At 36.0% G+C, this 25,882-nt stretch overlaps 2 protein-coding genes across 3 annotated transcripts in view; one reads left to right on the top strand and one right to left on the bottom strand.

Moving 5' to 3' along the window:
• MSANTD4 (Myb/SANT DNA binding domain containing 4 with coiled-coils) overlaps positions 1 to 25,616 on the top strand; it is a 63,943-nt gene extending 38,327 nt beyond the window's left edge. The window contains exon 5 of one of the 2 annotated variants that reach the window (XM_089915481.1): positions 18,263 to 25,616. The gene's annotated coding sequence lies outside the window, so the exon portion shown is untranslated. The other variant, XM_089915479.1, reaches the window with a different exon arrangement.
• Positions 23,441 to 25,882, bottom strand: part of GRIA4 (glutamate ionotropic receptor AMPA type subunit 4) — a 143,862-nt gene continuing 141,420 nt past the window's right edge. Inside the window, exon 14 of the mRNA XM_089915884.1 lies at positions 23,441 to 23,686. Coding sequence (XP_089772010.1) covers positions 23,441 to 23,686 — 246 coding nt within the window. The remainder of the gene's footprint in view (positions 23,687 to 25,882) is intronic.

Below are 25,882 nucleotides of genomic sequence, written 5' to 3'. Positions count from 1 at the left end.
ACAACAAAGTGAATCAGCTGTATGTATACATATATTCCCATATTTATTAGACAACTTTCTTCTCTTACACCCTTCTCTCCCTCATTTCCTCCCCCTTTTTCTTTCCCTCCCTTCATTCAATATTTATGAAGTGTTCCTGAGTACCTGTGCTGGCACAAATGTTACAAAATTGTATGAGACAGTTCTTACCCTTGAATGTGTAGCAATGAATACATTTGGAGCAGACAGATGATAAGTAATCTGATAGAAGCATGTACAAGATTTAGTGGGGCCCAAGGAAGGGAGTGATCAGTTTTTCTTAAGAGTGGTATTCAGGAGGTTTCCTACAAGGAGTGGGTACTAGGTAGAATTTGTTACCAAAGGCAAAAACAGAGCAGAGTAGAGCTTTCAGTCAGAGGGTACTGCATGGACAAAGACTCAGAAGATTAACTCTTGTCATGCTTAGGTATGGACAAGTGATTTTCTATGGCTGGAGCACAGAATATGGCACTTGGTATGGTGCAAAATTTAATGGCACACCAAAAAACTAAGTAATAGATAAATTTATTTTAATGCAGTATGTTTTTAAAAAATTCATGCAGGGCTTCCCTGGTGGCACAGTGGTTAAGAATCCGCCTGCCAATGCAGGGGACACAGGTTTGAGCTCTGGTCCGGGAAGATCCCACATGCCGTGGAGCAACTAAGCCCATGTGCCCCAACTACTGAGCCTGTGCTCTAGAGCCTGAGAGCCACAACTACTGAGTCCGTGTGCTGCAACTGCTGAAGCCCGTGTGCCTAGAACCTGTGCTCCACAACAAGAGAAGCTACCACAATGAGAAGCCCACGCACCACAACGAAGAGTAGCCCCCGCTCGCCACAACTAGAGAAAGCCTGCGCACAGCGATGAAGACCCAACACAGCCAAAAATAAAATAAATTAATTTTAAAAATAATTTTTAAAAATTCATGCAAAACTCTTGATAAAATATGAAATTTTGAAAACTTAAAAATTGACATAGTAAAACAAATGGTACCTTGCTACCTTGCAAAAGAAGTTTCAGTAAGCTGAAGTTAATTAAAAATTATTGAAGATGTTTACTTATTTTAAAAAAGTGTCAATAATGTCAATTCTCTCAATTGAAAAGAAGATAAAGTTAATTTTGAAAGTACTATGAGTTTGTTTGATTAAAGCCAGTGGTTGGGAGTCCGCCTGCTGATGCAGGGGACACAGGTTTGTGCCCCGGTCTGGGAAGATCCCACATGCCGCGGAGCGGCTGGGCCCGTGAGCCAAGGCTGCTGAGCCTGCGCGTCTGGAGCCTGTGCTTCACAATAGGAGAGGCCACAACAGTGAGAGGCCCACGTACAGCAAAAAAAAAAAAAAAAAAAAGGTAATACATTTTGTTTTGATATAAATAAAATATTTAAACCTAAAATAATATTGTTGGTTTAATACATCTATTTTTTAAATTTTCAATATTTTTTCAACTACCTTAATATTCTATAATAAAAGCTAACCATTACAAACAAAAAACACGTATATAGGGACATTTTTTCTTTTACTTCATAGTCTCATATGGCTTGACATGGAGCTCTCTGTATATTATCTTTGTTTAAAATTTTGATGTTTTATCAAAATGTTTTGTAGCAATTTTGATTTTTAAAAAATATTGCAATAAAATATTATTTAACTTGATTACTGAATTATTTGATTTCCCCTTAATTTTTGCTCTTAAAGCAGTTGTCTCACTGGTCTCACTCTAATATTGGCCTTGGAAAAGGAGTTAGATTCATTTAAAGACATAACATATTCTTGCTGTTCATACCCACTACAAATTGCTTTCTGATGAGTGAACTTAAACTGGTAAGTAATACTTAACTGAAACTTACAACCATTGCATTAGAAAAACTTAGCAGTCTTCCTTCTATGTGTCCCTCTTACTCCTCACACAGAACACTTCACTTCTGACACTTCTGGTCACCAACTATGTGGGGATTTTTTTCCCCAACACCAGGCAATCCTCCACAACACCAGCTGGTGTCCTATAATTTAATTCAAAATTGTAATTTAATGTCTCTGTCCCGTAAGACTGTTCCCACCCCACTTCAGATGCCAATGGCAAATAGTAGGTTCCCAAGTTATTCACAGCTTATTTTTTTTTTGGCTCCATTGGGTCTTCATTGCTGCACGTGGGCTTTCTCTAGTTGCAGTGAGTGGGGGCTACCCTTTGCTGCAGTGTGCAGGCTTCTCATTGGGGTGGATTCTCTTGTTGCAGAGCATGGGCTCTAGGTATGCAGGCTTCAGTAGTTGTGCCACATGGGCTCAGTAGTTGTGGCTCACAGGCTCTAGAGCGCAAGCTCAGTAGTTGTGGTGCATGGGCTTAGTTGCTCTGTGGCATGTGAGATCTTCCCAGACCAGGGCTCGAATCCATGTCCCCTGCATTGGCAGGTGGATTCTTAACTACTGTGTCACCAGGGAAGTCCCAAGTTACCCACAACTTCTGTCAGACTTGGCTACAAATGAGAGCTTCCCATTACCTGCTCCTCATTGGATTTCATAATTTGCTGAGCAGCTCACAGACCTCAGGGAGACACTTAACCAGCTTATTAAAGTATATGATAAAGAATACAGATGAACAACCAGATAAAGAGATACAAAGGACAAGGTCTGGGAGGGTCCTGAGTACAAAAGCTTCTGCCCTTGTGGAAGGTGCATCACCCTCTCAGTATATGGATGTTCACAGAACTGGAAGCTTTCCAAACACCATACTTTTGGGATTTTTATGGAGGAGTTATCACACAGGCACGATGGACTATTAACTGCATTTTCAGCTCTTCTCCCTTCTCAAGAGAATAAGGGGTGGGGCTGAAAATTCTAAGCTTCAAATAATAGTTTGGTCTTTCTGGTGAATGGCCATTCATCCAGTAGCTCTCCAGGAGCCCACACAGAGTCTCCTCATTAAAGTAAAAGCCACCCCTATCACTCAGCAAATTACAGGGGTTTCAGGAGCCCCATGCCAGAAATGGGGATGATGACAAAATATATATTTATTATAAACCACAATATCATACCATTATGTAAAAATCAGGCTTATATACATAGCCCTGCCCTCCAGAGAGCCTGCACTAGCTTTTAGACAAGCCTAACCTACCAGGGGGCAGACACCAGTTGTGAGAAAACAACAGCTCCACTGTCTCTGGACCTGTCCTCCCTTCAACCAGCAGGCCAGATCCTGTACTGAGATGGGTTGGGCCCTGGCCCTACACACTAGCAGGCCACCACAAGCTTCAGGACACCCCAGAACCCACACCCAACTGTGTCAGAAACATGCCCTACTCACCAGTGATCTAACATCAACTCAGGGATCCCTGGGTGCTGCAATCAGACTCCAGGACCCAGCTCTGCCTGCCATTAGGCCAGCACTAGCCCCAGGAAATGGCTTTCCCATTAGTGGGTGAGCAACAGCCCTAGAGTCTCTAGCTTCTAGACAAGCCTCAACTACCAGGGGGAAGATACCAGTCATAAGAAAACAACAGCTCCACAGTCTGTGGACCTGCTCCCCACCACAACCAGCAGAAGGACACATGCAGCTCTCATAGGAGGAATCCCTAGAGCATATAGCTCAAGTGATGAGAGTGGACGGATGCATAAGGATGCATAGGACGTCTCCTACAAAAAGTCACTTTTCCAAGGTTGGGAAATGTAAACAACCTACCAGATACATAAAAAGAAAAACAGCAACTTAGGCAAAATGAGGTGACAGAGGAACATGTTCCAAATAAAGGAAAAAGATAAAACCCCAGAAGAACTAAGTGAAATGGAGATAAGCAATCTACCAAAGAAAGAGTTCAGAGTAGTGATTATAAAAGATGATCAAATAACTTGGGAGGAGAATGGATGCACAGAGTGAGAAGTTGGAAGTTTTTAACAAAGAGAAAATAATAAAACAGAGATGAAGAATACAATAACTGAAATGAAAAATACACTAAAAGGAATTGACAGTAGACTAAATGATACAGAGGAGCAGATCAGCAAGACAGAAGACAGAGTAGTGGAAACCACTGATGCTAGACAGAAACAATAAAAAAGAATGAAAAGAAATGAGGACAGTTTAAGACACCTCTAGGACAACATCAAACACACTAATATGTGAATTATAGGGGTCCCAGTAGGAGAAGAGAAAGAGAAAGTGGCTGAGAACATATTTAATAGCTGAAAACTTCCCTAAACTGGGAAAGGAAACAGTCATACAAGTCCAGGAAGCACAGAGAGTTCCATATAGGATTAACCAAGAGAACTACACCAAGACACATTGTAATCAAAATGACAAAAATTAAAGATAAACAGAATATTAAAAGCAGCAAGGGAAAAGAAATAGCATACAAGGGAACTCCCATAAGCTGATTTTTCAGCAGAAACTGCAGGCCTGAAGAGAATGGCATGAAATATTTAAAGCGATGAAAGGGAAAAACCTATAATCAAGAATACTCTACCCAGCAAGGCTCTCCTTCAGATTTCATGGAGAAATCAAAAGCTTTACAGACAAGCAAAAGCTAAAAGAGTTCAGCACTACAACCACTTTACAAGAAAAGTTAAAGGAACTTGTCTAAGTGAAAAAGAAAAGACCACAACTAGAAACGTGAAAATTATGAAAGGAAAAATCACATCAGTAAAAGCAAATATACAGTAAAGGTAAGAAAACATCCATGCACAAATCTAGTGGGAAGGTTAAAAGTAGTAAAATCATCTGTATTCACAATAAGCAGTTAAGTGATATACAAAACAATTAGATGTAAATCACACTATCAAAAACAGTAAATGTTAGGGGAGAAGAGAACAAAGACAGGGTTGTTAAAAATGCTTTTGAAATTAAGAGATAAGCAACTTAATCATATATATATATATAGTTATATAGTTATATAGTTATATATATAGTTATATATAAACCTCATGGTAACCACAAACCAAAAATCTATAATAGATACTACACAGAAATGAAAAAGGAATCCAGACATAACACTAAAGATAGTCATGAAATCACAAGAGAAGAGAATACAAGAAGAAACAAAAAGGACCTATAAAACCCCCAAAACAATTAAGAAAATGGCAATAAGAACATACATATCAATAATTACTTTAAATGTAAATGGACTTAATGCTACAATCAAAAGACAGAGTGATTGAATGGATATAAAAACAAGACTCATATATGTGTTGCCTACAAGAGACTCACTTCAGATCTAAAGACACACACAGACTGAAAGTAAGGAAGTGGAAAAAGATACTCCATGCAAATGGAAATCAAAAGAATGCTGGAGTAGCAATACTTGTCTCAGACAAAATAGATGTTAAAATAAGACGGTTATAAGAGACAAAGAAGAACATTACATAATGATCATGGGATCGATACAAGAAGAAGATATAACAATTGTAAATATATATGGACCCAACATATGAGCACTTCAATACATAAAGCAAATATTAATGGACATAAAGCGAGAAATTGACAGTAACACAATAATTATAGGGGACTTTAACACCCCACTTACATTAATGGACGAATCATTCAGAGAGGAAATCAATAAGGAAACACTGGCTTTAAATGACACATTAGACAAATGGACTTAGTAGATACATACAGAACATTCCATCCAAAAGGAGCAGAATACAAGTTCTTCTCAAGTGCATATGGAACATTCTCCAGTATAGATCACATGCTAGATCACAAAACAAGCCTTGGTAAATTTAAGAAAATTGAAATCGTATCAAACTAGAAATCAACTACAAGAAAAAAACTGCAAAAAACCCCACAAAACTCTTGGAAGCTAAATAATATTCTACAAAACAACCAACAGATCACTGAAGACATCAAAGAGGAAATTTAAAAAAACTAGATATAAATGAAAACAAAAACATGATCCAAAATCCATGGGATGCAGCAAAAGCAGTTCTAAGAGGGAAGTTTATGGAGATACAAGCTTACCCCAGGAAACAAGAAAAACTCAAATAAACAACTTAACCTTACACCTAAAGGAACTAGAAAAAAATAAGGCCCAAAGTTGGTAAAAGGAAAGGAATCATAAAGATCAGAGGGCTTCCCTGGTGGCGCAGTGGTTGAGAGCCTGCCTGCCGATTCAGGGGACACGGGTTCGTGCCCCGGTTCGGGAGGATCCCACATGCCAGACCCGTGAGTCATGGCCGCTGAGCCTGCGCATCTGGAGCCTGTGCTCCGCAACGGGAGAGGCCACAACAGTGAGAGGCCCGCGCACCAAAAAAAAAAAAACAAAAAATAAACAGAGCAATAGTAAATGAAATAGAGACTAAAAAAAAAAGAAAAGATCAATGAAACTAAGAATTGGTTCTTTGAAAAGATAAACAAAATTGATAAACCTTAAGCCAGACTCATCAAGAAAAAAGAGAGAGGGCCCAAATCAATAAAACTAGACATGAGAAAGGTGTAGTTACAGCAGATACCAAAGAAATACAACAGATCATAAGAGATTACAATGAACAATTATATATCAATAAGATGAATAATGCTAGAAGAAATGGAAAAATTCCTAGAAATGTACAAACTCCAAAGACCAATTACTAGTAATGAAATTCAGTCAGCAATAAAAACAAACAAACAAACAAAAAAACTCCTAATGAACAAAAGTCCAGGACCAGATAGCTTCAGAGGTGAATTCTACCAAACATTTAGAGAAGTGATAACACATATTCTTCTCAAACTGTTACCCCAAAATGCTTCCCAACTCATTCTGTGAGGCCAGCATCACCTTGATACCAAAACCAAAGATATCACACACACAAAAAGAAAATTTCAGACTAATTCACTGATGAACATAGATGCAAAAATCCTCAACAAAATATAGCAAACAGAATCCAACAATACATTTAAAGGATCATACACCATGCTTAAGGGAGATTTAACCTAGAGATGCAAGAATGACTTAATATCTGCAAATCAATGTGACACACCACATTAAGAAATTGAAGAATAAAAACCATATGATCATATCAAGAGATTCAGAGAAAGCTTTTGACAAAATTCAACATCCATTTATAAAAACTCTCCAGAAAGTGGGCATAGAGGGAACATACCTCAACATAATAAAGGTCATATATGACAAGCTCACAACTAATATCATACTCAATGGGGAAAACCTGAAAGCATTTCCTCTAAGATCAGAAAGAAGACAAAGATGCTCACTCTTGACACTTTTACTGAATATAGATTTGGGAGTCTTAGCCATAGCAATCAGACAAGAAAAAGATATAAAAATATACAAATTAAAAAGAAAGATATAAAACTGTCACTCTTTGCAGATGACATGATTCTATACATAGAAAATCCTGAAGACACCATCAGAAAACTATTAGAGCTCATCAATGAATTCAGTAAAGTTGCAGGACACAAAATTAATATACAGAAATCTGTTGCATTTCTATATGCTAATAACAAACTCTCAGAAAGAGAAATTAAGGAAACAATCCCATTTACAATCACATCAAACAGAAGAAAATTCCTAGAAATAAACTTGCCTCAGGAGGTAGAAGACCTGTATTCTGAAAACTATAAGACACTGATGGAAGAAATTGGAGATATGTTCATGGGTTGAAAGAATAAATATTGTTAAAATAGCCATACTACCCAAGGCAATCTACAGATTCAATGCAATCCCAATCAAGTTACCAATGGCATTTTTCACAGAACTACAACAAATAATTTTGAAATTTGTGTGGAAACACAAAAGACCCCAGATAGCCAAAACAATCTTGAGAAAGAACAACAGAGATGAAGGAATCATGCTCCCTAACTTCAGATTAAACTACAAAGCTACAGTAATCAAGATAGTATGGTACTGGCACAAAGAAAGACACAAAGATCAATGGAACAGGATAGAAAGCCCAGAAATAAACCCACACAGTTATGGTCAATTAATCTATGACAATGGAGGCAAGAATACACAATGGAGAGATAGTCTCTTCAATAAGTGGTGCTGGGAAAACTGGACAGCTACGTGTAACATAATGAAATTAGAACATTCTCTAGCACCATACACAAAAATAAACTGAAAATGGATTAATGACCTAAATGTAAGATCAGAAAACATAAAATTCCTAGAAGAAATCATAGGCAGAACTGTCTTTGACATAAATTGTAGCAATATTATTTTTGGATCTGTCCCCTAAAGCAATGAAATAAAAGCAAAAATAAACAAATGGGACCTAATGAAACTTAAAAGCTGTTGCACAGCAAAGGAAACCATTGAGAAAACAAAAAGACATACTGAATGGGAGAAAATATTTGCAAATGAAATGACCGATAAGAGGTTAATATCCAAAATATATAAAAGGTCTTAAACTCCACATCAAAAAACCCCAAACAACCTGATTACAAGATGGGTAGAAGACCTGAGTAGACATTTTTCCAAAGAAGACACACAGATGGCCAAAAGACACATGAAAAGATCCTCAACATCATCAATCATCAGAGAAATGCAAATAAAAGCCATGATAAGATATCACCTCATATCTGTTAGAATGGCTGGCATCAAAAAGAACAGAAGGATATATTGTATATCACAGGAATATAGCCAACAGTTTATATGAACTATGGAATACAATTTTTAAAAATTGTGAATCACTTTGTTGTACATTTGAAACTTATGCAATATTGTGCATTAACTATACCTCAATTTTTAAAAAAAGTTTAAAAATAAAAAATTAGGCTTAAATAATTTTTCTACTATTTATTGTATAACAGAGAATCACAGAATTTTAGAATTTTTGATCCATAGCACAAGTACAGAGAATAAACTATATGAATGAATTGAGAGCCTTTGTTCTTTATCTCATTTATTGTAACTAAGAAGTAGACTTTGAAATTACTGTTGAGCTTGTAAATCCATGGAGAGCTAGGGGCTTATGTAGATAGATTTCAAGGGGTGTTTGTGAACCACCTTAAATTTTAGGCAAACATTTTTTAGATATGTACATGTCCATGATATTGATCTGATTCTGTACTCACTCACCATTTTAATTTATTTTTCATACGCTATATTTTTCTGGCAATTATAAATTCCATTCATTCACTCAGTAATTTGAATCAGCATTTTTAATGTGTCAATTATTATATTTGTGGTTATGGTTATATTTTAAGTGGTTTTCTTGTATATAGCTGTGTATAGATAGTATAATGCTGAGTATTGCTTTTTTCTCTGATCCTCAATCTCTCTCTATCTTTAATGGATATATTTAGACCATTCACATTGGCTATAAATATTAGCATGGTCATATTTAAATTTATCATCTTGCTAGCTGTTTTCTATTTGTTGATTGGTTCTTTGTTCCTTTTTATTTTCCTTTCCTGCCTTCTGTTGTATTATATTTTATAATTCAATTTCAGCTCCAGTAATGGCTTATTAGTTACACATTTTTTTAAAAAGTAAATTTTTTTCATAGTGTTTCACCTAGGATTTACAATATATGCTTCAATTTATCAAATCTACATTCAAATACTATTATAGTATTTCATGTGCAGTGTAAGAAACTTCACATAGTGTACTTTCAATTTTGCCCTCCCTTCCTTTGTCATTACTGTTATTAATTTTACATTTTCATGTATTTTAAGCCCCTTCATTTCCTTGCCACATGGCTATTCACAAATGGCATTCTTTCAGGCCAGCAGCAGTGCATCTCTCTTCTTTTTTTTACCTCTAGGCCTCCTTTTAAGAACTCACTTTATTAGGTCAGGCCCACCCATAATAAACTCCCTTTTGATGAAATCAACTAGTTAGGGACCTTAATGACATCTGAAAAAAATCCATTTTCCCATATAATGTATCATATTCAAAGACCTGCACTTGAGATTATACAAGAGCTTGCCTCATTAGGGGCCATCTTAGAATTTTGCCTAACGCATTTATTTAAAGACCCTGTGTTATAGTTCCAGCAGCTGGGTATGTTCTGTTTATTAGTTTATTTCTTGATGATGGGCTTTATTTGTGTGTGGGCCTTGTAATTTTTGATTAAATACTGGAAGTTGTAGGCAGAAGAACAGGAGAGACTGAAGTAAGTAATATTTACATGTGTAAATGGGACTTCTTTTTTTTTGGTCAGGACTTTGTTTTGGGGGTGTTGAGTAAATCTAGTTAGGAGTTGTGCTGGATTTTGTTGTTGTTAGCATTACCTTCAGTATACCATAGGTTTCGAAGTCGTCTAGTTATGGGCTGCTGTCACCCTGTGCTTAATGTGGAGACTGAGGTGCAAGAGAGTTTTTCTCAGTGTTCCTGTTCCTCCCATAAGCTTTCAGCCATTCCTTCAGACTTTTACTACTGTAGAGACCTCTCTCCACACTCTTATCCCTCTGCTCAGTAGCAGACAGCTGTTGCTTGTTAATCAGTACTAGGCTTGTCATGGGAGCAAGCTAGGATTTTCTGTTATGCTTGTCTAGCATCAGTCATAGGCAGGCAGTTTTTACTTTGGCATTGAGAGTGAGACTTTCTCAGTATTCCTATCCTTCCATCTCTTAGAATCAAAGCTGTAGTCTATTTTGGGTGAGAAATTCCTGCCTCTTGCCAGTAGCAGTAGATGTCTGCAGAGTGTTGGTGTAGAATCTTGGGCCCATGACAGTTTCCTATGCCTCCTCAGGGGGGCTTCAGTTAGTTCAGTTATTCAATTATTTCTCCAAAAGCAATAATTCTTTGTTTGATGGAGAGAAAAGGATTTGCTAATCCTCCTCCAGTAGCTTGAGACTTTTGATTTGTAGAACAAAAGGGTCTGGGAAGTCATGCGGGACATGTTAAGTGTCCCGCAGTAGGTGCTATTCACCTCATGCATACCTGCTTCACCAAAGGAGTCTTCCACCCTGACCTCAATCTTTCTTCTGAGCACTCAGTGAAGGGTCACGAGAAAGAGATTGCAAGTAAGTTTGAATTCTCGTGGTTCAGGGTCCTCAGCTATTTCAAACTGACCTACTAGCCAATACTTGGCCTTTAAGAATGTCTTGACATTTAGGCTGAATTCTTCTTACCCACTTGTGTTGGTAAGAACAGTGTCACCTCCTCTCTGCTGTACTAAGTGTGTGAAACTGTTTCTGTATCCCATCACTCCCTGAAGGGATTTGTCCTTTTTCCAAATTCAGTTTACTTGGATGCCATGAGAAGTTCCCTGACTTGCACAAAAAAAGTTATGATTTTATGTTTTTGATTATTTGGCTTTTTCTTGTTAGGGTGAAAGTGACATTTTTGCAGCTTTCTATCCTAAGTAGAAGCAGAAGTCGAAGGATATAGAGATAAAATAAATATAGTTTTTTTTATTGAGCTCCTGTTACCAGATGCTGTGATAAGCAATTTATGAACATTCATTCTCCACAGCAACATCAAATGCTAGGTATTCTTGTTTCTATGTTACAGATGAAACAACCGGCTTTTTTCCAGAGGTTAGAGGGTAAATGCCCCAAAAAAGGATTTATACTTAGTTCTGTCTGACTCTAAAGCTAATTCTGGTACTCATTGTTGCCTCTGGAACCAAAGAGTCTAGAAAGATAAACTGAAGAAGTTTATAAAACTAACCATGTAACAGTGGTATAAATGCTGTTATAGAGGCACACACAGTACTTAGGGAAACAAAAAAGAGGGATCTCCAAACTGAGAGAATCAGGAATGTTTACCCAAAGATATGATTTCCAGAATGCTTCTTGTTGGATGAGTAGGAATTAGGCACAAAGGGACAGTTGATATATGCCACACTTTGTGCCCACTCAGCTTCTTTTGAATATCTTCTTACATATATTTTCCACAGTATGCTTCCCTAAAGTGGAAGCCAGTATTTGGTTTCCCTGTCTCCCTTGTGCAAAAGGAAGGAGAGAACTGAGTTATCATCTAAAACCACCAGTTAGAATTCATGCCTGCAGTTTTGATTGGAAAGAGGCCATGCATGGAGCCTATTTCCTGAGAAGGTGACAGAGTATGCTGGGAGGCACCCCACCTTCAGAGGCAGTAGAAAACAGAAGTCCTAACAGCAGTGTCCCTTGTTCAGTGTCCTTGCTCTATGTGTCCACTGATAGTTAGGGGCAGATCAGTGATATAACTTAGGCATTGTTCTTGGCTGCTTTGGCTTCATGTCTGACTCTCTGTGTTTTCCAGAGATTCTGTGAATTCTCTAGTATTCATTAATAAATTCACTTTTTGCTTAACTGGACGAAAGTAGTTCTGTTGGTTATAGTTAGGAATCATTTTTGAGACAGACACATTTCAGGTAGAGGTAATATTTGGCAAGACTTAGAAGGGAAAGAACATGAAGCATTCTGAAAACTAGAGCTGTGATAGTAATTTGGCATTAATGGAATGAAAAGTGGGTGAGGGAACATACTAGAGATGTTGATAGGCCTCATATAATGGATGTTGAATTATTTTAATCAGGAAGGTGACAGGATCATATTTGTGTTTTAGAAAAATCTCTCTGGCAGCCATGTAGAAATGGACTAGAGGGGGATATAAATGAGAAAAGAAGCAAGGAAAACTATTAGGATACAACTGTAGTACTTACAGTGAGAGATTGAGTCCTTGATTAAGTCAGTCATTGTATGGATGAAGAGCATGGGACAGAATAAGGAGATATTCAGGACATACAAGAAATTTAAGGGGCTTCCCTGGTGGCGCAGTGGTTGAGAGTCCGCCTGCCGATGCAGGGGACACGGGTTTGTGCCCCGGTCCGGGAAGATCCCACATGCCACGGAGCGGCTGGGCCCGTGAGCCATGGCCGCTGAGCCTGCGCGTATGGAGCCTGTGCTCTGCAACGGGAAATGCCACAACAGTGACAGGCCCGCGTACCACAAAAAAAAAAAAAAAAGAAAAAAAAAAGAAATTTAAGATGTTGATTAATTATATGTGAGAATGATGAAGAAAAGTGGTTCTGGAATGATTCTCATGTTTCTAATTTGGGAGATTAGGTAAATGTTAGTGCCACTCACTGAGGGAATATAAAAGGAGGTAGGAATGTATAGTGAAAGTTTGACAAGTTGCAATTAAGTCAAAAAGAGATAACCACTAGAAAACTGGATATGTGAGACTAGAATGGAAGATAAAGGTTTCTGAGCTAATAATGTATAGATGATTGTAGACATCTTAATGATGGTGAGATCAACCAGTTGGTTTATGTCCTGAGAAGAGAAAGGGGAAGAGGATACAACCCTGGGTATATCAACATGGAAGGTTTGGTTGGAGGGAATAATGAACATAAAATAGACTGAGAAGGAATGAACAGGAGATTAGGGGGAAAACTGAAAAGTAAAGAGATCAATTTGTTTAGATCCACATTAAAAATTTTTAGTTAATACAGCTATAGGATGTTTACTTGTGACCTTGGGATGGACATTTTGGTAAAGTGATGGAGCCAAATAGAGGGGTTAAACAAGGGATAAAAGGCCACTCTTTTCAGTGACTAGGGTATGAAAGGAAGGTGAGAATTGAGTTATCATCTGGAGAAAGATAAGAAGGTAAATGATCATAAGGTCTGCTACATGTCTATTGGTATGGGTGACTTAAATAACATAGGGTAAAAGAACTGCAGGGCTAGGGCTTACATGAAGCACCTACATTGACCTTGAAGTTGTTCAATACGATAAGAGAACTTGGAAAGAATGAATAAGCCAAATGCCATAGTCCTTGATGAATGTGAAGCAATGACAGAGAAGTCAGCAGACAAAATGGACAAGTAGGCAGTCCATTTTGACAGTGTGCTTACATGACATACACTTCAAAGAGGAGAGGTTTTTTAATGCATGGAAGAAGATGTATACTTGTAAGGATTGCCATTCCTTTTCCTTCTAAATTCCACTACTGTATGTGGAGTGATATTGTTAGGAGATTGGACAGTGCTCTGGGGAGAGACTGAGGCTATCAGGAGTTTCCTAACTTTATAATGAAGACACTAGGAAGAATGGTGGCAAAGTCAGGGAGAGAGGGAAGCAGTGAGAAGATGAATGGGGAGAAAGATGAGAAGTGCAGAAGAATGTTGGGAGGAGAATGTGGGATGAGAGAGAGAGATTATTGGGATAATTTCAAAGTGTGGCTGTGACCAAAGATGACATGGAGGTAGGCCTAATGGGTTGAAAGTTTCAAGTGAAACTCAAGTCAAAGTATCAGAATTTCCTGTACAGGTCTGAGGCCCAAAGATCTGGAAGCTCTGACCTGCTCTGATGGTGGTCTTAGAAGATTCATGATGCTAATAGACTTTGATTGTGTTTAGAGTTATAAACAAAATATTGTTGTAAAGTATGGCTCTGAGAAAGTCTCAGGCAGGTAGAATTAATCAACCCCCACATTTTAGAAGTTTGGAACTGCACCAGTTTTCAGTGACTAAGGTCATTCTCTAGATGTATACAGATATGGCCTAAATTGTTTCAGATACCTTCTTTGTTAGAAAATGTTAAAAGCATTCACATTTATGCAGAAAATTAGCTCAGGGAGCTGACAGAAATTTCTATACAGGCAATGATCACGAACGTCTTTAGTTGGTTTTCACTCATTAGTTCCTTTATTCATTTAGTCAATCAGCTCATTCAATCATATATTGAAATACTGATTGCCAATGACACAGTTTTCAGCCATTACTAAATGTTTAGGAACTTTAGAAGTGTTGGCCAAGTGTATGAAATCTGAGGGGGAAGTTATAATAATCTTCTACTTAAGCAGATTCTCTTTGTGTTTGGGATTACAGGATTACAAATCTCATAAATAACTTCACTCAAGCCATGAATTAGACATTATAATTTAACAGATTATTTACTTAATGATCTTATTATATAATTAAATAATGATTTATGTTTTATGATTTATTTTGTTGTTCATGACACTTTGCAGTCAGCACAAGTGGCTAAAAAAGTTTATGTATTCTGGAGGTCTTCCTAACCTGCCATCTTCTTCAAATCCAGAAAAAAGTAAAATGAACGTTCATTCTTTGCCATGTGGAAGGACAAGTCTCAATCTAGATTTCTGCACATTTTTGTGGGAAGCAGACATATTATTAGGGCTATTTCTGGCATCAACCCAAACATGGGATTTAGAATTTTCTCCTTGACTCCCTCCTTTAATCCAACCACAAATACCAGTCTGTGGCATGTAGGAAATTTTAATCTGCAGGTCATGGGAAAAGGAATACATCAAACATTGCATACCTACAATGGAAAAATCATATGCCAAACATTCCTGTTCCCGTAAGCTCTTTTGGCCACCCAATCCTATTGGCCTTTTACCCAATTTCTGCTCCCTTAATGTCTCTTTTTTCCCTAATCTTTTATTTTTCCTCATTCTTCAGTCCACTTTTTCGCCCAAAGAAAATAAAATTAAAGCAAGATAAATAAATGGGTTATTCTTATTTCATGGAAAGTAATTTATCTCTCTCTTGTTTTTTGAGATACAATTTCCAAATCTCATCTCTTGCTCTTCATAATTTATCAAAATCTTTTCTTAAAGAGCAGCTCTCTTTTGAAAATATTACTGGTGCTAGCTGTTTAGAAAATATATAAACATACTACTGATTACATTTGCATTTGGTTTTACAAATGCTAAGTACTCTAGCCTGCTGGACTATGTGAAATTAAAAACTGTTTATGAATGTGCATGAAAAAGCACACTTTTCATGCAGCATCATATTGATAAATATAAGGCAAATGAATCTGTGCAATTTCAATTTGTCTTTTCAGAAACTCTCCTAGATGTTACTTTTCATTTAGTTCTTATTAACACTTTATTGATTTTGAAAATTGGGATAGTCTATTTTCTGGGAAAGCTATTAGACCATTTTTTTCACTGATACTGACTATATAAAGTTGTGTTTATGCACTGACAAATATATTGAACACCCACTATGTGCTATGCCTTAGGGAAATGGAATGAGTTGACAGTTGATAAGTGGGAGACCAGGGAGCAACCTGAAGCAAGCCTGAAACAAGTGTAGTAACAGTGTGGCATTTTCAATTAGTAGCTATTGAATTGAGTGTAGCAAAGTGGTTCTCCTGAGGGCTCTTTATATCTTTCATATGTGGTCATCATGTGCTAGCTGATGTAGTTTCAAAATTGGCTTTTCCTAAAATGTTCAGGAAATTCTGCCCTAGATGGTGATCATGCTTGCTTGATAATTGAGTTCTTTACTTTATGGAACTAAGGTTTTTAGCTTAAATGTTTTTAACTTAGACATACATGTTTAAAAATCACATTTCCTAGCTTTATAGCATTTCTTCAGATTAGAGTCTAAATAGATATCACTTTTTACTAAAGTCAAATTTAAAATTTTGTTTTTGGCAAAATTATTCTATAAGGAACACAGAAATTTAAACATATAATAGTATTACTAATATAGAAATAAAACTATAAGAAATATAACTTCTTAAATTTATATCACTAATCCACTCTGTGACTTAAATGAAAGCTACTTTTAGAAGCATGGCTAAAACCTTAATCACCTTATGATAGTTTCTCTAGCTAAACAAATTACTTCATAGCTAGATACAATTACATGGAATACCTTCTTATCTGATCAGAAAATCAATCGGATCATATATATTTTTTTAGTGCTGTAGACAATGAGGTAGACAATGCCATGAAATCAGCCAACCTTCACTCTTCACTTTGACTCACTATATACTTAACACACACTGTTAATGAGGAAAAGACTGTTAATGATGAAAGATGTTGTCTTTTCTTGCTTCTATTAAATCAATTCAATTCATTCATTCATTCAACAAATGTTTATTAAGCACCTACAATATGCCAGGCACTGTGCTGGGTGCTGGGGATACAACTGTGAACAAGATAGACAGTCCCTGCCCTCAAAGAGCTTACAGTCTAGTAGTTAAACAGACAAGTACACAGGCAATTACAATGCAGTATGGTAAGTGCTGTGATGGGGACAAAACATCAAAAGGACACCTAACTCAGTCTCATGGGCAGGGGCTGGTAGATAGTCATGGAAATCCTCCTGGGGCAGGTAAAATATGATTTGAGTACTGAAGAATGTGTACCAGTGAATCAGGTAAAGAGGAAATAGGGAAGTGTTATAGATTGAGGAAATAGAAAATGCAGTGTCCCTGCTTTTGAGGTTCATTTATGGGCAGCAGAAGTTGGGTAGAGGGGAGAGAATTCATGGAAGAAATAAGTAAGGGCCAGATTATAAAGCAATTCATTTGCTTTGCTCAAGAGCTTGCAATTTTTCCTGAGGGAACTCTATGTGTGTGTTTGTGTGTGTGTGTGTGTGTGTAAGCTATCAGATTTGCACTTTTTAAGATTGCTCTTACTGCAGCACAGAAATTGAATGGGGGATGAGAATCTTGAGAGTTGAAGCGAGGTGATCAGTCTTTCAACTTTTCCAATTTTATCTTCCATGATATCACACCCATTTCTCTTCAGCTCATCCAGTTGCATATACTCCTTAAACAATCCATTGACAAGCCAAACTTTGGGTCACTGCTCACCTATAAGGTTTTTAACACCTGTAAAAACTCCACCTATGAAAACTCAACTCATCCTTCAAGGCCAGACTTCCAAAATCATCCTATCTTGTGCTTTCTGCCAAGATCTCTAAGTATTGTGATGTTTATCTGTGTTATGGTACTTATTATTTCAAATGATCTAAACCTCCTTTTGAACCAAGTTAATTTAATCCCTACATAACTAAGGTGATTTTTGTAAATAAACATGTATAATTTTCAACAAAGACTAATTCTTCATACGTTGTCTACCACAAAATATTATCAGTGCCTTCAAATTATTTAAATGGAACAATGGGAATGGGGAGAGAAGCCCAAGAGACACATTATTTTATGCAGCAAAATACAGCCAAGTAAAATTTCAGTACATAATTACCGGGTATGTTGCTGTTATGACAATGATTCATTCCCCAATTTAAACACTCCATCTTTGACAATTTAACTGCTAATGAAGCAAAGATCTGTTAAAAAGAGTAGCTTACTATGCAAAAATAATAAGGGCTTGCTACATTTTTAAATATGGCCCACAATTTACTTCTACAATCCCACCTATAGTCTTACAATTTCTCAAATAACTTTTATAATGATAAGAAAAAACTTTAAGCTCTGTAAATATTTTAAGAATGTCTGTTGTTTATTCTTTTTGTGGGTACAAAAACCACAATTTTGTACACAGAACAAGATTATAAATAATATAGATAATATGAGTGACCCGTAGTCTCTTCTGAGTCTACATTGTGGACTGATGATTTTACGTTAATGTTGTCTTCATTTTGTTTTTGTTCCTGGTAGTGAGACAAATGTAATCTGTGGACACTGATTCATGTGACAGAGTGAAGGTTACAGCAAACAAGAAGATGACCAACAACTTTTATTTTAAAAAAGTCTCTAAAGTTTCTTACAGTGGTGGCATTTATTTCAATTATTGCAATGTATTGTTCCCTAAGATGGTTAGAAAAAAGAATTGTGTTGTCCTCTACCGAATTTACGTCAGTTAAAAAGCAAGCATGTTTCAGTATTTGTTTTCTCCAAAGTAAGTGTAAATACTTCCTTTAAATTTTTTCACAGGATTTACATGTTTGTTTATTATTTTCTTATCAGAGTTTAGTGATTTTGTTTTCTTGGCTGGATAGTCTTCCATTGAATATATGGGCGTTCTGGAGACACAGGTTAGCATATTCATTGACTTCTGTAACTATTTTATCCCTTGGAGTGAAGACTGAGGCCTTTCTGAGCAAGAACTTCACAGTTTAATGTGCTAACTCGCATGTCTGATTCGTTTTTAAGTTCACTCAAGTGAAATCTGTTGCTGTTGATACACCCATCCCAGCTCCCCCCACCCACTCCCCCCAAAAAATTCTAAATTTTGAGATTTCCTGATATAAAATCTGAGTTTGGGTTTCCGAGCTGAGCTCATGCACATGTTGCTGCTGCTGATGTTCAGCGCCTTAGGATGTACTTCCCGCTCTCAGCCAAAGGATTGGTTTGCGAAGACCTGCACTTAGCATGTCCCTCAGGGCTGCGTTTCCATCAGTCACCAACAGTTTAATTAAGGCACTCAATTATTTTTTTGGTTTTTATGGTAGGTCTGATGCAATGACAGCCAATCCTGAACTTTGTCTAATTGCAGTTCCAGTGTGTACAGCCTTTGGGCAGTCGGGTGTCAAGACGCGGCCATTTTCACCTACACTCCCAGTGATGGATAATCTGGCTTTGTTTCTTATGGCTTCAGAAAAGGTCAGCTGGGTTGCATGGAAAGGAAACAGAAAGAATGTGGAGTGTTACAATATTTCTGTCTTTTCAACAAAATATGACACAACAAACACCAAAATATCAATAATTAGACATCTGCATTTTTTCCATATTCTTCTGGTCATATGAAAACTGCTTATCACAGGAAAGAAAAGCTCAACTACCTGGAAGAATAAATCACTCTAGAGTTTGTGGTCCTATCTGTTTAAGAACTAATTCTAAAATCATAAAACAAGATTTTGTTTGGCAAATCTGGGCAGGACACATCTTTCAACTTGCTGCACTCTACACCCTGGTATTTCTAGTCCAACTTAAAAGCTTCTTTAGGTTTGACAACATTCTTTATTTGGATCTTTTTTTCTTGTTATAAAATGTCTTAACAGTTAAATGATTGTACTTTTAAAATTGTGATGAATTGTCTAACCAAACTATATATATATAGACTATTTTGACAGATATTCCTGTTTTCAGAACACATATCTATCCACAGATACTTTCATTCATTCACAGCAGCTATAGATATGACCCAGAATCGGACAATTAGTGACATAAAGTTCATTAGATGCCTACTATGGAAGTTAAAGTTCATATTTTAAGAAGCTTTAAGTGCTTAAAGGGAAGTGCAGTGAAAGGGGGCATGTTTCAATGCCTCATTGAACGGTCATCACTGGGGAAGTTCCCGGATTGATGTTATGGGGTCAGGTCTCATTATATTCTTGTTCTGTCATATTAGGTAGAAGGTAATAATACTACACTGAGGAGAAACAGGCAGTGTTATTATGAAAATCTACTTGCTGTTCATTCATTGCCTTTAAATTCTTTCTAGTAGCTGAAATTTAATGTTAACTCAAGAAGAAATAAGGTAAAGGAGATATTCCCTAAGTTTGTTGTGGCTTATCATAACTTTCTCATAACTCATATTGTGTCTTAATTCCCTGTTGTGAATTTAAGTTTACCTAATTCTTTAGGAAATTCCATCCCTGTATTTATTCTGCCCTGTAACTTAAATATTAGAATAATGATGTATTAAATATGAAATAAAAATTGGATTAGAAACTGTTATAATGAGAAGGTTTTGAGATCAGTTACCCTGATAACTTCAGAAAGTTGAAGTCAAATTGCTACTGATGTATGTATGATAAACACTGAGGTCATTATTATAGTTCACCTTTAGTAAACAGTCTCAAAAATTAAATTTTACTTATCTTTATAATCAGGAGTCAGGAGACAATCTCTATAGAAATTACTCATCACTAAATTAAAACAAACCAAGATGACAGTCTGACTTTGTTTCTTCAGATTCCCTTTCAACATTTAATATTAAGTAAAATAATTATTTAAAAAAATCTATTAGTTTAAAGTTTTTTTGAAGAGGAAATATTAAAATATAATTAATAAGAGCATTGTGATTTTTTCAGAAAGCTTTTGCCATAAAATCTATTTTTTTCCCTTTATTTTCTTGATTGCCTTTATGAGGAAAAGAAAATATCAAAACAGGAAGTATTCCGTGTACTCTCAAGTAATCTCTCCTTCTCTATAGATTAATGCAACTGAGTGTTAATAAGTCTTTGACAACTGCTTATTCTCTCTTTAAATCTTAGTATTCTTAGTTCTCTGCATTCTTATTTCCTATACTTATATCTTCTGCTTCTTACATAAAATGTCATTTCTATTAATCTTTGTGTGACCCTGTTGAGACTACTCAAACTGGAAAACTTTCTTATAAATTTACCATATAGTCTGGTTCTGGTTCTGGTTGGATGTTATGGCCAATGGCTGTGACCTTAATTAGGTGTTCCCTTGAGGGATGATCACTTTTAAAGTAGACATTCAGGTTTTGTTTTTGAAATTCTGATACAATATTATCTAAATTATCAGTCATTTTCATAATTATGGTCAATAGAATTTTTGAAAGGAAAAAGCCATTTAATATGGGAGTACAATGGAAAATGCTTGCTCTCAAGTCTTCTCTACTGAATCAGATCATTTCATTTGCTCTGAATGCCCTTAAGTCTTTTAAAAAGTCATATGGATATGAATGCTTTATTTATTTATTTATTTATGCGGTACGCGGGCCTCTCACTGTTGTGGCCTCTCCGGCTGCGGAACACAGGCTCCGGACGCGCAGGCTCAGCGGCCATGGCTCACGGGCCCAGCCGCTCCACCACATGTGGAATCTTCCCGGGCTGGGGCACGAACCCATGTCCCCTGCATCGGCAGGCGGACTCTCAACCACTGCACCACCAGGGGAGCCCAAATGCTTTATTTTTATTTGAAATTTATTGTCTTAAAAGTTCAGCTCTAAAGGCAATTCATGTGATGAACTGCAGTACTAGGTTCTGACTCCAAAAACATTTATTACATGTGAGTTTTATGTACATAACCTGGGAATTCATATCTCTTTCTAGCAATTTCCCAGAACTTTGTATTGAACTAGCATCCATGAGTATTTCTAGAATTTTTCTAGAATGCATTTGCTATGCTAAAGAAAACTTTTAAATGATATCTTATGAAATTCATCACAGAATGAAGTCCAAATAATTGTCTCTGAAAACTTCTCAGATACTGTTTTTTGCAGTTTGGGAAAAATCTCTCCACAATTCTATAAATATTAAGTTGAAAGCATTACTATAATGGCTAAGAAAGCTTGACATCATCATAATTTGTTGTTCTGCTATTAGAAGACATACTCTAAACATTCTGATCTGAGTGAATTGAGGATTTTGTTCTCAATTCTTTTTCACAAAATTTGGAAAGAACCACTTTGGGCTTATCTATGTACAGTTGTACTCAGTCACTGATTTCTAGATTATGGATAAAAGCAATTAGATCTTGGTTAAAAAGGGATGGCTTTTGCTCTTTGCTTTAAGATACTAACAAGTATTTCAATAGCTTTTTTTTTTGGCCATGCCACCAGGCTTGTGAGATCTCAGTTCCCTGACCAGGGACTGAACCTGGGCCACAGCTGTGAAAGCCCGTAATCCTAACCACTAGGCCACCAGGGAACTCCCTCAATAGTTTTTTTTACAAATAAATATCAAAATCAAGCATGTTTACCTGGCATAACCTCAGGTATACATCTTATTCTTATAAAAATTATATTGGGTTTGACTCTAGGGTGCCTCAAGCACTAAGTGTCTCTTGGGAGTTCAAAGTTTCATTTATCATTGTTAATAGAATGGCCATTATATATAATTTCAGAAAATGGAATTTAGAGACCTGACTTTAAGAAAAGCAACAAGTGCTTCCAGATCTTATTTTAAAACCATTTTCTATTATCAGAGGGAAAAAGTACTAGACATTTAGAGTCTTAAAAAAAATGACCTCCATCCTATATTTTACTGAATGCTTATAATTTTTTATTGTCACATGATGAAAGGGTGTAAGTGGGACTGATCTGGCTTACTTAAAAGCAATTGAAATGAAAACAAAAGTCAATAAATACTCACTGCAATTTTTATTTTTACTGTGTCTCTCCTAATGAATATATATTGCTGACATCTTTGATGGAGAAATTGCCTAAAATGCCTGTTCACCTTAGTGATGCTGTGAAAATAAAAGTTGAATTTCATCTAATAAATGTGAATTGTAGTCAATATTCTGATGATCACTCCTGCCTAAAGGTCTGACTCAAGGACTACTGCCAGATGAACAAATAGCAGGGTTTCACTCTTTAAAAATATAGAAAGATGGCTAATGTATATAAAACAAATTAGAATAGGAGCTAAAATTCATTGAGTGCTTACTATGTGCCTTGGAGATTTTACATATATTTTCTCAGAAAACAACACAACCTTATTAAAAATAGGCAACTGTCTAGGCTTTGATCATTTGAAACAGGTTTTATGCTTTCTTTGTTAGCATTTACCTTAAAACTAGTTTGTTCCAGAGAAGATTAGCCTGTTCTGTGTACAAGGAAACCCAGATCTAATTTCAAATTTCTCCCAATTTTCAGGTAGAATATACTGTTTAAAACATTTTACAGAGCAATTCTGGAAGTTTGTTTTAGTCTTTTGAACACTTTCAATGCAGATATCTATTGGCAACATAAAGTTTCGAACAGTACATCTGCAGCCAGAGAAAACTGAACAGTGCACTGAAGTTTTCAAAAATGTAAAGCTGTAAATTAGAAGCAAGCAATACCACCACAGACAGGTCACAACACTGCATTTACAGAATGCATCACCCACTCACTGTAGTAGGCCCTAAGTCCTACCCCTAAATTTTAATACTTTCGGTTCCATATACGTTGTAACCTTCTCTATAGGTTGCTAAATTCTGGGTATTCTGCGAGGAAGTTGGGTTAAAAGTCTGTGCACTCTTTGCCACCTTCATTCTCTTCGCTTCTGCCCTGGACTTGTAACAGAACTCTATCAAAGCCACCAGCATTGCCAAGCCCAAGCCGCCAACCAGAATGTAGAAGACGCCTGCTACGTTGCTCAGGCTCAAGGCACTCGTCTTGTCCTGGGGGGGATAAAGACACTTGAGTTAACTGTGCAAAGTCACATCCAGAAGATGAAAGAACACATGAAATCCAAACAGCTAATTAAAGTAAATGCTTAATTTAACCTGAAATTATTTAACATGTATAAGTCACTGGTGTAGCTTTATGGATTTAAACATAAAGCTTATAGGTCTTGGAAGAAGTGAAGTTATGATGATTACCAATAAATTGTGTGTAATTACATTCAATAAAATCTATAACATTTATCATTGCTAAATATACAATGAAAACCACTATACTTAGCCATATATAAGCATAGGCAGAAGTGGGCTTATTATTGTTAAGTTTGAAAATGACATTTTTAAAACCCAATTACATGTGAAGGAAACCTCTTTTGGCTTTCCCTCCATTAAAACATTTTTAATGTTTGATATTTCTTTTGAATAAATTTAACTGCATGCTTCCTACTTAAAGAACTAAAGGACTTTAAGCTATCAGTTTCACATTTTGTTCATCATGACTTTACCAAAAACGTGCAAATAGTGTGCTAGGGTATATGTTATTTGTTCTTTTAGTCACATCTGTTTAAGAAATCTCCTGGAAAGTGTCACTTTAACATATTATATACTATTTAGGAATAACTATATATGCAACACATTGGAAACTTTTTAAAAAGATACTTTAAAAATATACAAATGTTTCCACGGTCAGTTGAGAACTAAATTATTTATGGACAGATTTATAACTATTTTTATTGACTTTAAAATATGATTCCATTTCACTTAAAAATGTTTGATCAGTTAATATTTTAGACATATTATTCTCCAGAGATTTAGAATACATATTATTTCATAATAAATTCAGAAATAGTCAAGCATATTATTGGAAGCATATAATTGCAATTAAAATTGTAACAAGAATTCATAATTTTTCATAAATTGTAAATATATATTGTATAACATTATTTGAATAAGTATTTTGGGTAGACTACCTGAAGGATGCCCCGTGGTCAGCAGTGTGTTTTGTGCAAGCTTAAATAGTTTTATTAGGAGAAGGTTTAATTTTAAAAATTACTAGGTACACTGTTCTCTTAGCCATAACATCAACTGATTGGACCAAAAATTTAGGGTAACTTCATTTTAAAAATAATCACTTATTAAGTACTTTTGCTTCTCTAACTTTACATAAGGGCTTGAAATAGCTATTTCACTATTTGGCCAAGCTTTTCTCATTCCACTCTGGTTCAAAGGCAGACAAAAGTGATTAAAACACAGGGAGAAGCCTGAATAGAGATCAGTTAACATTACTTTGTCTCTTTCTTAAATTAACTGAGGTTCTCTTATATATGTAAGTCACTTATTTAATGTCGTAGAATAACCAATAATTTTTTTCTTTCTAAAAGAAGATACAGGAAAAAAATAAATGAAGATTTCAAGAATCCTCAACAATGCCTTTCAGGCATTATGTCCTATTAATTTGTGGAGGTATTTAGATTCACTGATAAATTGTTACACTTTTTTCTTTAAATGAAAATATAACTGTTTGTAACACTATTTTCATTTGTACTCAACATGATCAGGCCTATAGGTTCCTGCATTGTTCTAAAAAAAATTCATGAATGAGATCTTAGAAGCTGAAGATATTATTCATAAACATTGATTTATTAAAATAATTTTGATAGAACAGAATTGGAAGGTTTACTCTGTTTATCAGAACAAAAATATAATAGGTCATCTTCAAACTAAAGTGGAATGCTTGGCAAAATGGTGACAAAAGACTGAACTTCTGAATAAAATATATTTAATATTTAAAATATTCTTTCTGTAGATGACTGCTGATCAATTCCCCATTTCCTGTTCTGAGAATACATCAGTTCTTGAAATAATACATTTCATGGTCTTTGCCTCCAAAACAAACAAAAACCAAATCCGAAAGCACTATTTTTATTAGTGGTACGTATATTTGAGAATAATATAGGAATTTTATTATTTTATATATTTTTACAGTTAATTTGTTTATTTAAAAGCCTTAATATTGAGGAGCAGTTTGCAATTTTCTGAAAAGCTACTCCCTTTGGCTTAAATCTATGACATTAGCTTCTAGTTTAGGCAGTGTATAGAGAAACATTTAGTTTTTACTGTTTCCATATACTCTTGACAATTGCTCCCATTTACTGCTTTGTGAGCACAAGAGGAGGCCCCGAACTGCAGCGACTG

This window comes from Delphinapterus leucas, chromosome 7 (genome assembly GCF_059928025.1).
Source record: "Delphinapterus leucas isolate spDelLeu-1000000601 "Yukka" chromosome 7, BTC_Dleu_Yukka2, whole genome shotgun sequence".
NCBI lineage: Eukaryota > Metazoa > Chordata > Mammalia > Artiodactyla > Monodontidae > Delphinapterus > Delphinapterus leucas.
Note: the sequence above shows the minus strand (reverse complement) of the source record. Positions and strands in the feature narration are given on the sequence as shown.